Source organism: Chenopodium album, chromosome 20, assembly GCF_948465745.1.
Source record: "Chenopodium album chromosome 20, dcCheAlbu1.1, whole genome shotgun sequence".
In the NCBI taxonomy this organism is placed as follows: Eukaryota; Viridiplantae; Streptophyta; class Magnoliopsida; order Caryophyllales; family Amaranthaceae; genus Chenopodium; species Chenopodium album.
In genome coordinates, this window is record NC_137853.1 from 9,383,949 (window position 1) to 9,399,483 (window position 15,535).

The window sequence follows — 15,535 nt, forward strand, 5'->3', positions numbered from 1 at the left end:
CATCAAATCGGCCAAACGAATCCTTATTGAAGCACAATTGGTTATTGTTAGTTTGTTACAAGTAGTTGTTACCACAATTGTTATTTTTTTAAGCAACTGCAACATCCATTGGCACTACTTTTTTTTTTTTTTTTTTGAAAGCACATCCATTGGCACTACTTCATGGTAAAGAAGTTTGCTATTAGTAATCTTAGATAGAGTGATCTTAAATTCTTGTTTTGGATGTGTCCAAATAGTACTCTATATATATACTCCACATTATAAATATGAGATGCCAATCATGAATATGTCCACTTTCTAATGAAAGAAATATAAGAAAGGAATTGTTCTTGATTATAAAGTCATACTTATATATAGGAAGCTACCAAAAAGTAGAGAACTTATGTGAATGAACTCTCTGGCGAAGCATTGCTGCAACCATCTTTGCCAATGCACCAGACGCGGCTGGAACTAGGTGTTGCAGTAACTGAGCTAGATTTTGCATCGGTACTAGATGAAATCTCTGAATCAGAACACCTGCTAGGGTTTGAGTCACTGAAATACCCATCCACCTTGTTCATTCGTTCAACTAGGGAGTGCCTTATATGTGGGTTGCCAATGGGGCTATCCAGCATTCCGTTTATGAATGACACCGATGAAATATAGGGCGTTGGCATTGGGGAATTGGGGTTGCTCGAGTGATCTTCTTGTAGGATATCTCCAATCCTTGTCAGTATGCTGTAAGCCAGGTTTCCAAGAACTCTGGAATATGCTTCAAGAATGGAATGTCCAATATCCTATTGAAAAAAAAAATATATTAGCTGCATAAAAATCAAATATACAGATTAGAGGTCATACTGTATCCAGTTATACTAACCTTGCCATACTGTATTTTCGTGACATCGAGGAATGTGTGAGGAAGGCACGGATACCTCATCTTCAATTGACACAGAATTGCATCTACAGAGAGCAATAGTGACTCCGATTTTTCCACCTCAGGTATGGGCTCCTTCATAAAGCGCCAGGATTTTCTGACAGGAGTCTTGATACCACTGATCTGCTCTTTGATTTTTTCTCTCCATGCTAGTGCTGCAGCCTCCAGCTTATTGATAATGTCAAGAGCCTCATGTTCAGATCTCAGTTTCAGGAAATCAATGATTTCTGATGCTGAGCTTGATCCTGAGGCTATGACTTTATACAATTCCTCTCCCAAACAAGCCCTTCCAGACTGCATTTCAAGCATATAAATAACAATTTATCATCCACTAAGCAATTTTCATGAACTGAAACACGAGGTAATATTACTCAATGACTGCAACGAGTTACAATAAACAGACATGTCTAATGCTTAGATAAAAATAGAAATGGGCTTGCCTTGGGGAGTGCATCTTGAATGCCTTTAGGCACTGGCATTTCAAGCAAGATATTTTCGTTGATGGATTTGGCAGCCTTGAAAACTTGATGGACCATATTACCCTGAGAAAGCAACTTCTTTCGGGCAGTTTCTGAGAGACCACCAGCTGGGACTCTTGGAGACGGAAGCCACCACCTTCTGCTCTGCCTTTCACTCCCCCCTCTTCCATCTTTTCGGCTATTGCCTTCTGCATACCAAAATTCTGTCTCCACCATCGAGTTCAGAAATTCCTGATGCATATTCAAATTCCATAGGTTATGTTAGATTGGAAAAAAAAAATGGCTTATATTTTCTTTCTTACAATCAAAAAGGTTCCTCCATTCATATTATAACAATTTATACATTCAATGGAATGAAGAGACCACCTACAATTAGCATAGAGTCGATCTTCTGAAGTGCTGGAAGGTTGATATGCACATCTGCACGAGCTTTGGGTGTCATTATCTGGTCCAAAGTCCAAAAATTAACAGAAGTTAGGACAATATTATCTTAATAAAATTAGTTCAAAGATTGTAGAGGAATAGGAGGCACCTCAAAGTTCTGACCATTAGTATCACTTTGCTTAGCAGGAACCAATTCAACCATATAATTGGCAGGCGAAAGTAACCAATCCATCTCTTTTTGCCACTTAGCGCTACTTTCTTCGGATAATGGTTCCAATTTCCACAACTCCCCGAAAACAGATGCTGTAGATGTTAATTAGTAGATGTTAATAATAAAGTGTTAACAACTGGTAAGAATGAAAGATCACATAAAGGTTAAGCAAAATCGATACCTGAAAGATTTGTTATTGCATTCGATATTGCTAGAGCACTGCATATGCCTTTGCGTCCTCCAGTCACATCCTCGCCTAACAAAAGTTTCGCGAATTTCTCTTTCATAGCCTCCACATCAGAGAACTGAGTAGTGTAAGGCGCTCTGTCTTTGACATAAATATGTTCTGGGCTTTCTGGGACACTCCACTCATCTGTTTCTTCATGGTTCCTCTTCATAGTCCTATCAGAAAAGAAAGAACCGAAAGCATCTTTGCTTGATGAGCAGCTGGTTTCTCCTCCATTAAAAGAGTCTGCTGGACAATCATTCTCCCCACAGATTGAATTCTCATTTGTGCACAATCGACTGTTGAAAATGCAACTCTCGAGACCATCATATGTCATGATTCCTGAAATATGTTTGTATAAATTATTGCTACTATATCTAACATACAAAAAATGATGACAATTTTTCAAGGTATATTCCCATTGAGAGTAAAAGATATGTTTTCATCTTCAGTTTCAAGAGTGACACATTCTACTTTTAGAGTAATTATACTAATTCAGCAAGAGAGTAAGCATTGATAACATGCACATATCAACTGGTAAACTTGGCCTTACACTACTGAAAATCTTGATCATAGACGGTCAGTGGGTATATAAGCAATAATGAACGAATTAAGGGGTAACAAGCATATGGTAGTTTACTATTTAACGAAAATATCAGGAATTGTTGTAAAGGAGAAAGTTGAAAGATTTGACAGCAGATTGTAAGTATCATTTTTGTGCTTGCAGCCATAAGCACTTAAGCAGGTATTGTTTTCACTCAAGTGAAAGGGAAGTTGTATACGAAATCAGATAATTTTAAATGCCATAAATTGATCCAGAAGTATCTTTCATTAGTAAAGACAAGCAACAAGCCAAACATTAGACCTTGCAAAATTTACCTGATGTAAAAACACTAATCAGAATTGCTCGAAAATTTTAAGATCCTGAACCCAAAACCCGAAATAATGTAACAAAAAAAAAGTAGTTTATCACTGGCCCTAAGTCACCGAAACCAACCTATACCAAACCCAAATACATCTGACCAGTCGATTACAAGTCTGCCTGTGCTTAATTTTTGATATACATCTATTTCTCGTTAACACTTAGCACCAGGACATAGGGAACACAATTTTATTGCATACATAAGATAAATTTTCATCATAGAAGTGCAAAGATGGGGGGAGAAAGAAAAGAAATTGAGTCTAGTTTATACTCTAAGTCTTAGCATTTTAACCTAGAGTAAAAAAAATGAATAAATAAAATAGAATCATAACAACAATAATATTTATTACTGTATGATATTTTCCTTTTCTAGGCATTGTTAACATATCCTTAAGATATGCATATCTTACCCACAAGGAATAGTATAAGAATCAATAATAGTCCTGGTCCATATTATGCATAATTCGTGTCATATGTTGCAACTTGCAAGTAATAAAAAACGGAGAAAATAGTATTATAATACGTATTCGGGAAAGTAAAGATATGCATTTCTTAAAGATCCATGTATGACGATAAGGTGAAATTCTACAAAACAATTCTCACAGATTACATACCTCAAAAAGGAAAGAAAAAGAATGGGCCCAATGGAATAACTTCTGCCCAAAACATCATTAGTCAAAGATTCCCTCAGTTGGGCCTATGACCCAGCAAGGTTGTCACTTGTCAGGCCTTAGAAAATGGATCCAGTGGGTGTGCAATTATGAATTTATGACCATTAAGCATCAACAAATTTCCTTAGTTTTTTTTCTTTTTTCTTTTTTAAAAAAAAAATATGATGAGGAAATTATAAAAATTGTAATCTATAAACTATAACAAAAAAATCCAAGTAAAATGTCAAAAAAATTGGGTTTTTAGTTGCTACAATGCCTACAAATATCTTTGAATGCAAATTATGACATGTATTTAAAATTAATTCAGAGAAAATGTTCTAATTTCTTACAGAGTTACAGATAAAAGACGAAGAAAACATAATAATGGTCAAAAATAAATTCGGATAAAATAAATCACTTAGAACCACGTTGTAGTTATATAATACTTCGTATGAAGTACATAGAATTTTTTTTTTTTTTTTTTTTTGGACGATTGTTTTACTATTATATTGGAAGAATAAATTTGTTTTAAAATTACTTGGGATGTTATTTTCAAAACCATTAAGAAAGGTACAAAAAAATGTGATAAGTGCGCAACTCATACATTGATTACACGTAACGAAGAGGGATTAGGGAAGCATTCAGCCATAGGAAATTTCCGTGGACCTCTATTTTAATAAAAAAAACACTTTAGTCTTCTACCAAGTATTTTCCTAATACCTCTTTTTCATAAGAGAATAAGACTTCAGAATACAACAAATTCTCCTTCCCCTATTACAACATTACTTCCATCATTTTCTGTTTCCATATACTTCGTATGACACAATTTCATGAGCTTGGACTATGCAAGTGTTACATATTTTACCCCACCTTCTTTTTAGGGGGAAAAATTACAAGAAATGCAACAAGAACATATTCTACTTTTGTCATTCTCACATTTTTAAATTTATGAGCACGGCCTTTCATATTTAATTTTCAAAATTAGCGGAGATACACTTTGTTGTGAAGATAAATCAATCCAACATTTATAAGAATTTTAATTACTACTTCCTCCGTCCCTTAATTAAATTCTTATTTCCTTCATTTATTACTCACATAATAGAAATAAGTAGGAATCTAATTAAGAGATGGAGATGGAGTAACTTTATCAATTAATAATGATCCCCTTCAATAAATAAATAATACTCCGTACTTCGTAATATTTAGAGTTTAAACATTGAATATTCATTTTATCTAAAGATCATATTACTCCCTCCGTCCCAAGAAGAACGACCAATTTGGGTTGATTACGCGGGTATTAAGGAAGTTAAGTAAAAAGAAGTAAAAGTATATTGGAAAGATAAATTTACATGGGGTTTGAAAAAAATAGAGAGATAAAGTAATAAAATAACATGGAAAATTAAATTTTTATATGGGGAAACTAATTTTGCACAAATATTGTTGCAAATTGGTGGGTGTTTTAATGCAAATGAGTCATTCTTTTTGGGACAAAGTTTTGGCCAAATGGATCGTTCTTTTTGGGACGGAGGGAGTATTATAATATGACGGAATAACAGTAGATAAAAAGAATGCTCTCTCAAATTTAAAATTTCGAACTTAGTACACACAAGCAAAGAAACCAATGGAAAATTGAAAAGGACCTTTTACTCCAAAAAGTCTAATTAATCCATACATTACATGGGAAATAGTGCAATTAATTAGTTTTAAAAACCATGAAAAGTAGCATTAGACAATATCCAACAACTCATTTTATTACATTTAAAAATTCGTGTATGTTATGCCAAAGTCAAACTAAAGTAGCAAAAAGACTCCCCTACCTTGAGCCAAATAATGTTGGTGCTTTTGTTTGAAAATTGACGAACCAAAAATCTTTTATGCCTATTATTTACTGCATTACTAAATGATGACCTAGTTTATTGCTTATACCAGCCAGAAATTAAGTGTATGGACCAAATTTTCTGGGAGAGTACTTGCACATTAAAATCATCTTTCATATTTTCATGTACATTTTAGTTATCATTTGACGTGTTGCTCTATCCAATTACACCTGTATTTATATTTGTATTCGTTTTCATGACATGTTTTTCATTTTTGTGTCATTGTTTGAGTACTAGTGTTTAGTACAGAGTAGTTCTTTCTTACACGTTTTTAGAAACAATATGACAAATTAGTATACAACTAATAAGTCCAGCTTGTACATCGGTACATTCATTTCAACAAAAACGTCCAATTATATATGTTTACAATCTCATTTATCTTGCTTCCTTGATAAGTAGGGATTCCGAAATTCCAAATTGACGATTTCATAAACAGATTTTTAATATGTTCCCTGAATTACGCTTTTTAAACGCCAAATTGCCGAATTGGGCCCTTTGGTAACATTACAATAATTTGTGATTCAACTATTGAATTTTTAAAAAATAGATACAATATCTTAATTCACGTGTTGACATACTAGAAAGTATATTTGTTATAATTAAAGTGCTAATAAATTTATATATTCTACTAACATTTTTTAAGAATAAATGTACGTGTATATACTCTGTAGTATGACAGTATATGAGTAGAACAACCAAAAACGAAGATAGTAGTACTACTTGTATTTCCAAACATGTGGACTATTTTCTTGTTTTTAGTACGAAGTAGAAGAAGAGGCACACAAGATGTCAAGATCTACATACATACGAAATACTACATAGATGATAGATTAGCCACTAACCAGATCTCGATTAATGAGTATAAAGATTAATGTAGGTTTTTTTTGGGTAATGTTTTGTTTTATTCATGGTTTGTTTCTTTGGACCATAAAATATGTCTACTCCGCAGCATCTAAAGCCAATGACGCACGTTGATAGCCATGTGCCTCAGTACCTTATTGAAGTAATACAACCTTACTCTATGTAGTGTTCTCATGCGCAAATGCCATTCCAAAATTAGACAAAAAAATACTCGTAATTTTCATTATACAACCGGTTGTATCTTTACACCCCGTGTAACCAAAGATGTTACAGTAGTAGTTGCATATGAATTCAGTAAACTCATCAAGCATTTAAGAGGGGGGCAACCAAACACTATTTCAGCAATAATAACATGATGGGTATATAATATCAAACATAATAAAAATATGATGGTGAAATATAACGGAAGAAATTGAAATGTATAAGAATTAGGAAGAAGAGAGAGAAAGTAGAAGCTTACTGTTGTTATGTTCATTCTCATCAAAATCAATGCTAATTTCTCTACTGTCTCTCGTACAGCAAGCCAAGCTCTTCTTCACCCCCATCCTCATGTTTAATTTTGCTTGTGTGCCCACCACTATATATAAATATCCACCCATTAATTAGTCTTTCATACACAAATTACATGTGTTAATTATTTGAATTATATTACTACATTGATATTAGTAATATTTAAGACATTTCCCTCAAAAAAAAAAAAAAAAGTACTCGTAATATTTAAGACATTTATTTTTGGTAAGAGATCATTACTTATGATAACAAATAAGAAATTTTGCATATTATTATTTCGGCTTCATCAACTCACTGTCTCATAGTTACAAGAAATGACCTTTTTATAGTAGTTACTTATATTTTCATTATCACATAATTTCATTAATGGTACATTATAACAGTAATCAACTAATCATATACGAGTACTATCTTCCAAATAATATGTGAATATTAATTCTGAGCACACTCACATCAATTACATATAATATTAGTATATTACCCACCAATTAAATACCTTACAACAACAAATCATTTAAGCTAAGGTAATTAAATTAAGGTTTATCTAACATGTGTCCATTTCCATTAAACACATAAATAAAGCAAATTCCATGATAACTACCCGTATATGATCGCGAAAAATCATATAATTATCTTAGACTATAAATTGGTATAGTACTCAAATTACTTACTCAAATTACACATTAATTAATTAGGACTTAAATTTTGACTTAGAAATTCCATATTTGAGAATTAATGTGACTCATTTTTATAGTACTCAAATTACTTATGCTTCACCTTATTACCTTTTAAAAATGAAATCATCATAAAGAGAAATAACTTTAAACAAAAATCATTGAAGTAACCAAAAAGATCATTTCATTAGTACCAAAATGAACAGATAATTGGACCCCATTACAAATAATTCAGAAATTAGCAAAATAAAAATTAAAGAAGAAGGAATGAAAACAAACCTGAAATCAGAGAAGAGTATTGAAATTATTTTGAAGAGAGAAAATTTCAATTGGAAGGCGAAAGAAGGGAGTGGAAGAAAGTATGAACCATCGACGCCATTGTTAAGTCACGAGCAAAATGTGAAGATAAATCCCACTAACATAACACACAAGATGTAATCGAATTTATTATTCATTCCATCTGAGCAGATATGTAATAATATTCCGACAAAAATGAGTAATCACGTAACTGAAACGAGTAATGTGAAAACTAAATCTGGACGGAAGCGAGACGGGGTATTGTAACGAGTAGGAGTATTATTACCTGGTACGGGACAAGGGGGCTAATAAATTTGAGCAGAGGAGTGGGTGAAAATATTGGAGGAGTGGAAGTTTTGAGTGATAGAGCAAATAAATGAGAAAGAGAAAAAAGGTTGATTTTTTTTTTTGGGAGGAGAAAGGAGTTTTTTAATTGGAGGAGAGAAACTGAGGAAATTGGTAATGGTGGGTCCAAGGGTAAAATTGGAAATTAAGGTTTGGGCTTTTTTTTTTTTTTTTTTTTTTCTGTATTTTTGGGTTGAGAAGTGAGATGTGGGTGGGACGTAAGAGGTGGGGAGTTGTTTTTTTGATGGGATCAAATGTAAGTGGAATAGGAGCCTAGCGTCAAATCGTCAATCCCTATAATTTTTTTTAAAAAAATTTGAAGTTGTTATTTAAACTTATTTTTCTAGGGTATAGTTGTTGGATACTTGGATTGACATTTGACAAAAATATTCAATTTTTTTTTTTATTTATTTATTTATTTTGTCATCATTTAAAATCAAGGAAAGATAATTATTAGTGACATTTAAACTAAGAAAATGACATTTGTGATGACAAATACTAATAATAGAAATTATAACAATGAATAATACTCCTAAGAACAAAATAGTTCTAATCTTGAGTAAAAAAATGTGCATAAAAAGAAATTAAACGCTTAGAATATCATAATCAAAATAACCTTTGTTACTGGGGACTTTAACAAGGACTCTTCATTCTTTCATCAGTATACATTCAATCAATTATTGAATCACTAGTAAACTTCATTGCAATTTCCTTTTCAACGAATATTTATATAATCATCAAGAAATTTGTCAAGTACTCATTTTTTTTTATTTTTTATTTTGAAATATAATGGCTACCCAATTATAGTAGCTGGGTCAAGTACTCATTAATCATGCATGCCGTTACGAATTATGGTTTATATGATTTTTAATTTTTTATAGATGAGAACGCTTGCTCTACAATAGTTATTGGTATTGGAAGTGTCAAAAACTCAAAATCAACTAATAAGTCTATCAATTCAATTATAAGATGATAAAACAAATTATTGTGTTCTTTTTTTTTTTTTTTTTTTTTTTTTTTGGCCAACCATTGGTATAGTTCAAAAATAGAATGAAGATATTGTAACTTGAGCTGATATATTTAATCTCAAGGTTGAAATTGCTACTGATATATTAATTGCAACTTTTCTTAATATGCGAAATCAAATGGATGAATGTCAATTTAGAAATGTTGAAAGTTGCCTTGACGATGTAAATTAAAGATGAACTCAAAGTGAATAATTATTTAATCATCTGACCATTGAATTGATAATTTATCTCTTGTAATAGAGAACCTATGAGCTATGACAACTATGAACACTTTAACCCTAGGCTTTTGAACAATTCACGTGTTTTGCACATGATGGTCAACGCCCAAAAGTGACCGTCAACTTTTAAATTTCGGCAAAATATCGAATGATTTACCAAAATATAGTTACTTTAAAACTTATTTACACTTTTGCGTTGGAATAAAACTTAATTACGGAACTACTGTCCACGTAGGCTCAGATAAGTTTATTTTTGTTTATTTTTTTATTTTTTTATTTTTTTATTTTCAAGAGTGAAAGCGCTACCTCAAGGAGTGGTTTATGTACAGTAGCGGTTTTACCCTTTATAATGCTACTCCATATCTTTACTTGGAGTCTACTAAGGCAAACCACTAACTTAAGTAAGTAGCGGTTACAGTCTAAAACCGCTACTTAAGGTAGCGGTTTGTCTCTAAAGAAAAAACCTACCCCAAATGTATTACTGAGCCTACGTGGACTATATTTTCGTAAATAAGTTTCATTCCAACGCAAAACCGTGAATAAGTTTTTTAAAAGCTATATTTTTGTAAATCATCCCCAAATGTCGTGATTAGAAACATCGCCTTTAAGGCTCTAAGCTAATTTGTCACAATAAAAAGGTCTATCATGGCAAATTATGACAACATAAAAGGTTATTTCTAACAAAACTACCAAATGATCATGACGTACAATTAATTTTTCCTCTTTAGCTCAATCAGCACATCATAGCAAAAACCACCTAATAAATACACTATATGTAATTATTTAATTGAGACTAATAAGACACTATTATGACTTAACATCATCTACAACCACTGGTATTAGGGTTATCATCGTAAGTACTCGTCAATGTCAAATTTGTCATTTTAGTTTGCTATTGAGAAGGAGGAGGATCAAGTTAAAGAAAAGAGAGTACGCCTTCTTTGGGGTTATGATAGCTATTAATGTTAACTGGTTTGACTACCTAGTCGACTAGTTGTACTAATTAACTGATTACTAACATGTTATAATAGCTGATTGTGTAAAAGTGTTTAAAAAATTAATTATTAGACCAAAAACTATAAGTATATATCATTAAGCTGTTTAGATTGGTTATAATTTCTAATAGACTCCAATAAGCTAAAATTTCAAAAATTCTCTTTCCCAAACAAAACCTTAATAAACTAATTATGCAAATGCGTTTATGCTCTTTCGTGCATTGATTTTTGTAATTCAAACTAGTACAGAATATTGTTTTGGGGCAAAAGGTTTGAGGTAGGAATTTGTGAAACAATCTGAAACGCTAAAGTCAACTACAACATAAAGTAAAATTAAAAGAAGTCCCATCCAAAATTCATATTGGAAATCAACAACTACTACGAAAAATTATCAAAAGTGCAAGAATTTAAAAGAAAAACATTCATAAAAATATGAGATTATACTTTAATTTGTTTTATAATAAAGTAATACTAGTATGTTTGTTCCAACATAGCAAACAAATTACGAAGTCTATATTATAATTGATTCTATTTCAACGGGTTGATTCTCCACTTTATATCTTATACAAAATTTATGTTTAATTGTTAGATTGCAGAATTAAGGGAAGAATGTTGCAAAATGTAGCATGGATTTTGACGAATGTCGATGAAATTGGGGGTAGTATTTCACTAAACGCCGGGGTTGTACCGTTGTAGTTTTACGATAAAAGGTTTTAAATTAAAAAGCTACTCATAGAGTTTTCCACGAACTATTTGGGGAATATATACCTCCAATTTCTTTTACCATTAATATTGGGTTTTTGTTACACTAAATTCGTAGAGAGAGTCATAAAGGATAAAATAGATACATTTTCGAGATTTTATTTCAGGTCATATCACTTTTAATTTCTCAATGATGTATAAAGTACCTAAATTAAGTTAATTGACATTCACACGATTTTACTCCATAGATTTTATCAACTTTGATAAATTTGAATTTGTGATAGTTTGTTTTAAATACATTGCATGTGCAATAATCAATGAGAGAGTGGGGCATTATTGTTTCATTGTTTGGATGCATGGATAAGAGCTATACAAATAGTTATTGGGACAAATTCAAATTGCATTGTTAGCAAAGGCTTTGTATAAGATCAGATTTAATTAATTGACTAGTTAGTAAAAATTCTATTAACTAAGTGTATGTTCACATTTATTGAAATTAGCTTAATTAAACTGAACTGAATTGAACTGAATTGATTGGAGCTGAACTGAACTGAATCGAACTAAACTGAAGTGAGCTGAAATGAATATTTTATGAGAGAAGGAAATTAAGAGCTGAATTGAATTGAACTAATTGGAGCTGAACTAAACTGAACTGAAATTAAGCTGAAGTGAACAGGCCCTAATAAATATTTTAAAAAAAAAAAAAAGTTATTGTTGACTTCCAAAGTTCATAATACGGAGTAACAACTAACGAGCTTAGGCAATATCTACAGCAGGTGGATATGTACAGCGGTAGTGTCGTCTTTGTCTATCTCTTATTCTCTTATTAGGCAATATTTGGGAAGCATCAATTTTGTTTGTACAAATTATTTGATGCTAGTTGTAGTTTTAACTATGGCTAATAGCCTATTAATATAAGTATTCTCCTGTTTGTGTTAAAAAATAACTAACGAGCTTAGGAAAAAGTAACTAAACTTCTTCTGAGAATAAGTTAGCTTTGGTTCGAGTTTGCATTGATTTTTTAATATACTATTCATGTTGTAATATTAGATTGCTAATTTAATAAATTAAGCTAATGTACAATTAGATCAACTTCAATTTTGATGTACTAGAATGCATGCGACCAAATCAAATAATTAAGATCATATTTAGCTTAATTTATTTAAAGTATGAGTCAAGATCAAGACACCTTATTCATGTGAAAGGTAATAAGGTAGCATTTTGTGTGTTACTGGTAATCTTATCGTGACAAGAATCATACTATACCTAAATTAATAAATTAAATGGAATGAAGATATATTAAAGACACATACATAAAGTAGTGGTGATGATTATGTAAATAAAAGTATGACAAAAATGAGGATGAGCGAGATAGACTGTCGAGAGTTTTAGTTTAGCGCACAAGCTTAAGGGAGAACAAAACGGCGCGGGTAGTGGTGTAAACCAAAGTCCTGCATGCAACTCTGCTGTCTGTAGTTAAGTTAAGAACACAATATATTTTGAAACATTTCATTGCTAAATGCCAATACATCTGTCAAATCCATTCATAAAGTAGTCAATTATTTTTTTAAATTTATTTTTCGCAAATTAAAATAATTGTTTTGGATGCATATTAAAGTTGTTGAAGATCATGAAGATTATGATCCACCTTGAGCTCAATATACACAGATTGCCAGCCTGTTTGCCAGCTCATTGTCCAGCTCAGCTCTTCTATAACAGAATTATGTTATATTTGCTTTCTTGTGTAACAAACTATTTCTAGATGTTTCTGCTGTAATAAAAGGCAGAATATACCTTGTATTTCATTCATTCACTCAATTAATCAATGAATGATAATATCTCCTTTCTCTCTCTAATTTTCTCTCTCTTAAATTCTACTGTATTTTTCTTCCTAATAATCTGATTTCATCAGATTTTATCATGGTATCAGAGCAGAGATCCTGCTATTTTCTATTGATTTTCGCATGATTTTGAGTTGTTTTTCTTCTGATTACTGTTTCATTGATTTGATTGTTTGTGATTCTTGCGGTTTTTTGCTTCAATCGATTGATTTTGTTCTTCTGTTTGTTTGATCTCTTCAATACTCAACCTCTGTCTCTTACTCAAGATCATTCTAGTGTATATTTTCTGCATCCTTCAGAAAATCCCGCTGTTCTTATTGTTTCTGAGAAGTTTTCTGGCGATTGTTACAATGAATGGCGTCGTAGTATGATGATTGCACTAGCTGCGAAGAACAAACTCGTTTTCATCGATGGTTCCTTACCTAAACCTGCAGCATCAGATCCTGCTTCTCATGCTTGGGAGAGGTGCAATGCGATGATCATCTCCTATATTCTGCGATCTCTTGATGCTACTTTAGCTCGAAGTGTGATCTATTTCACTACAGCTAGAGAGATCTGGAAGGATCAAGAGGATCGGTATTCGCAGAGTTCTAGACCTCAGTTGTTCACAATTCAGCAATCATTATCTGATTTGCAGCAAGAAAATTCTAGTATTGCGGAGCTTTTCACTCGGATTAATGGTTTTTGGGATGAAATTAATGGAATTAATCCTGTTCCTGTTTGCAGTTGCAGTGGTTGTACTTGCAATTTATCTTAGAAATTTTACAGCAACAACAGGAGGAGAGACTCATTTAGTTGCTCATTAAACTTGATCACAAATATGCTAATGTCAGAACAAATATTTTGATGATGCAGCCTTTACCTAATGTTTTTATGGCTTACAAATTACTTGTTCAAGAAGAAAAGCAAAGAGATGCTAGCAATCTGACAGATTCTATGTCTTCGGTGGCATTTTCTGCTGAGAATAAGAGTTTTCAGAATAGGAAAGCTACTTACAAACCTCCTATTCCTAATTCTTGCCAGCAGAGGAATTCAGGTGCTTCTTTTGGAGCTAGAGTTGGACGTGGTACTTCTTTTCCTAAGAAACAGTCTAGTTACTTCTGTGAACATTGCAAAATGTCTGGTCATACTATAGATAGATGCTATAAGATCTATGGATATCCAAATTCTCAGCCTGGATACAAAGGAAAAGGCAAAAGGATTGCAGCCATAGTTTACAGTGATGATTCTTTAATTTGGATGACAGTCTAGCTTGTGAACCTGTTCATCTATCGGCTGCAGAATATAGCAAGATGATGCAGCATGTGTCTTCAGCTCAGACTGAGAATGCACAGAATCTTGTGCATTCTGCTAACAATTCAGCTAATGTAGCAGGTACATGCCTATTATCCTGTTTGAATTCCAAATGGATAGTAGATAGTGGGGCCACATATCATATTTGTTCTAATATTGATTTGTTTCATAGCTTTGAGAAATATTGTAAGGTGCCTACTACTATTACAGTTGCTGATGATGGAAAACATGTGAAAATTGAGAATGTTGGGATAATTAGGTTTGATAATGGCGTTGAGTTAAAAAATGTGTTGCATGTGCCTGTTTTGTCTTTTAATTTGATCAGCACTCATAAACTGTGTAAGGACTTTGATAGTGACATTACCTTCACACATGAGATTCTCATACTCCTATTTCTACTCATGACTCAATTACATCACAACCATCTCAAACTTCTTCTCCTTTTGTCACTTCTGATTCTCCTTCTGAAAACACAATAGCTGATCCTATACCTCACCCTTTACTTAAACAATCAACCAGACCACATAAAGCCCCTGCTTGGATGAAATATTACATCACTGCACCTTATATTTCTCAGCATTGGTGTAACATTGTCATGTTCCAGGATATTCCTAGTTCAGATCAACACAAAATTGCTTGTACTACAACTGTTCATGAACCTAGTAGTTTTCGGGAAGCTTCTCAAGACCTAGGCTGGGTTGATGCTATGCAAAAAGAAATTTCTGTATTAGAATAGAATGGGATTTGGATCACTACAAGAATTAGGTCAAATAGCGACGGATCGATTCCGACGGACCTTTAAATCCGTCGGAAAAATTGATATTTCCGACGGATTTATTTTCCGTCGGATATTTTCGACGAATTAAAACATTCCGTCGGAAATCCGCCGGAAATTTTCGACGGAAAATAAATCCGTCGGAATAATTAGACGTTCCGACGGAATATTCCGTTGAAAAAGGTCAATTCCGACGGAAAAATATTCCGTCGGAAATTTTTGACGACAAAATCCGTCGGAATTATAATTTTAAAAAAAAAGAAAAAAATAAATTTATATACTAACCCTAATCCCCTTCTTCTGCGTTCCGCCTCTTTTCACTTTCCCCTTCACA

General features: G+C 32.5%; 1 protein-coding gene across 2 annotated transcripts; it reads right to left on the minus strand.

Moving 5' to 3' along the window:
* Positions 1-193: 193 nt before the first annotated feature.
* On the minus strand, positions 194-8,534 carry LOC145597606 (rop guanine nucleotide exchange factor 14-like). 2 transcript variants are annotated; one of them, XM_081653808.1, is made up of 9 exons: positions 8,291-8,534; positions 7,987-8,122; positions 6,984-7,100; positions 2,169-2,555; positions 1,925-2,079; positions 1,763-1,837; positions 1,354-1,623; positions 857-1,207; positions 194-776 (listed from the first exon to the last, which is right to left on the minus strand). In XM_081653808.1, exons 3-9 carry the CDS (start codon positions 7,072-7,074, stop codon positions 381-383), a joined length of 1,725 nt encoding a protein of 574 aa, XP_081509934.1. In that variant the 5' UTR covers positions 7,075-7,100; positions 7,987-8,122; positions 8,291-8,534; the 3' UTR covers positions 194-380. The 2 variants fall into 2 exon arrangements, with proteins under 2 accessions (XP_081509934.1, XP_081509935.1); XM_081653809.1 differs by lacking the exons at positions 6,984-7,100; positions 7,987-8,122; positions 8,291-8,534 and adding an exon at positions 3,093-3,216.
* Between the last annotated feature and the right edge of the window lie 7,001 nt (positions 8,535-15,535).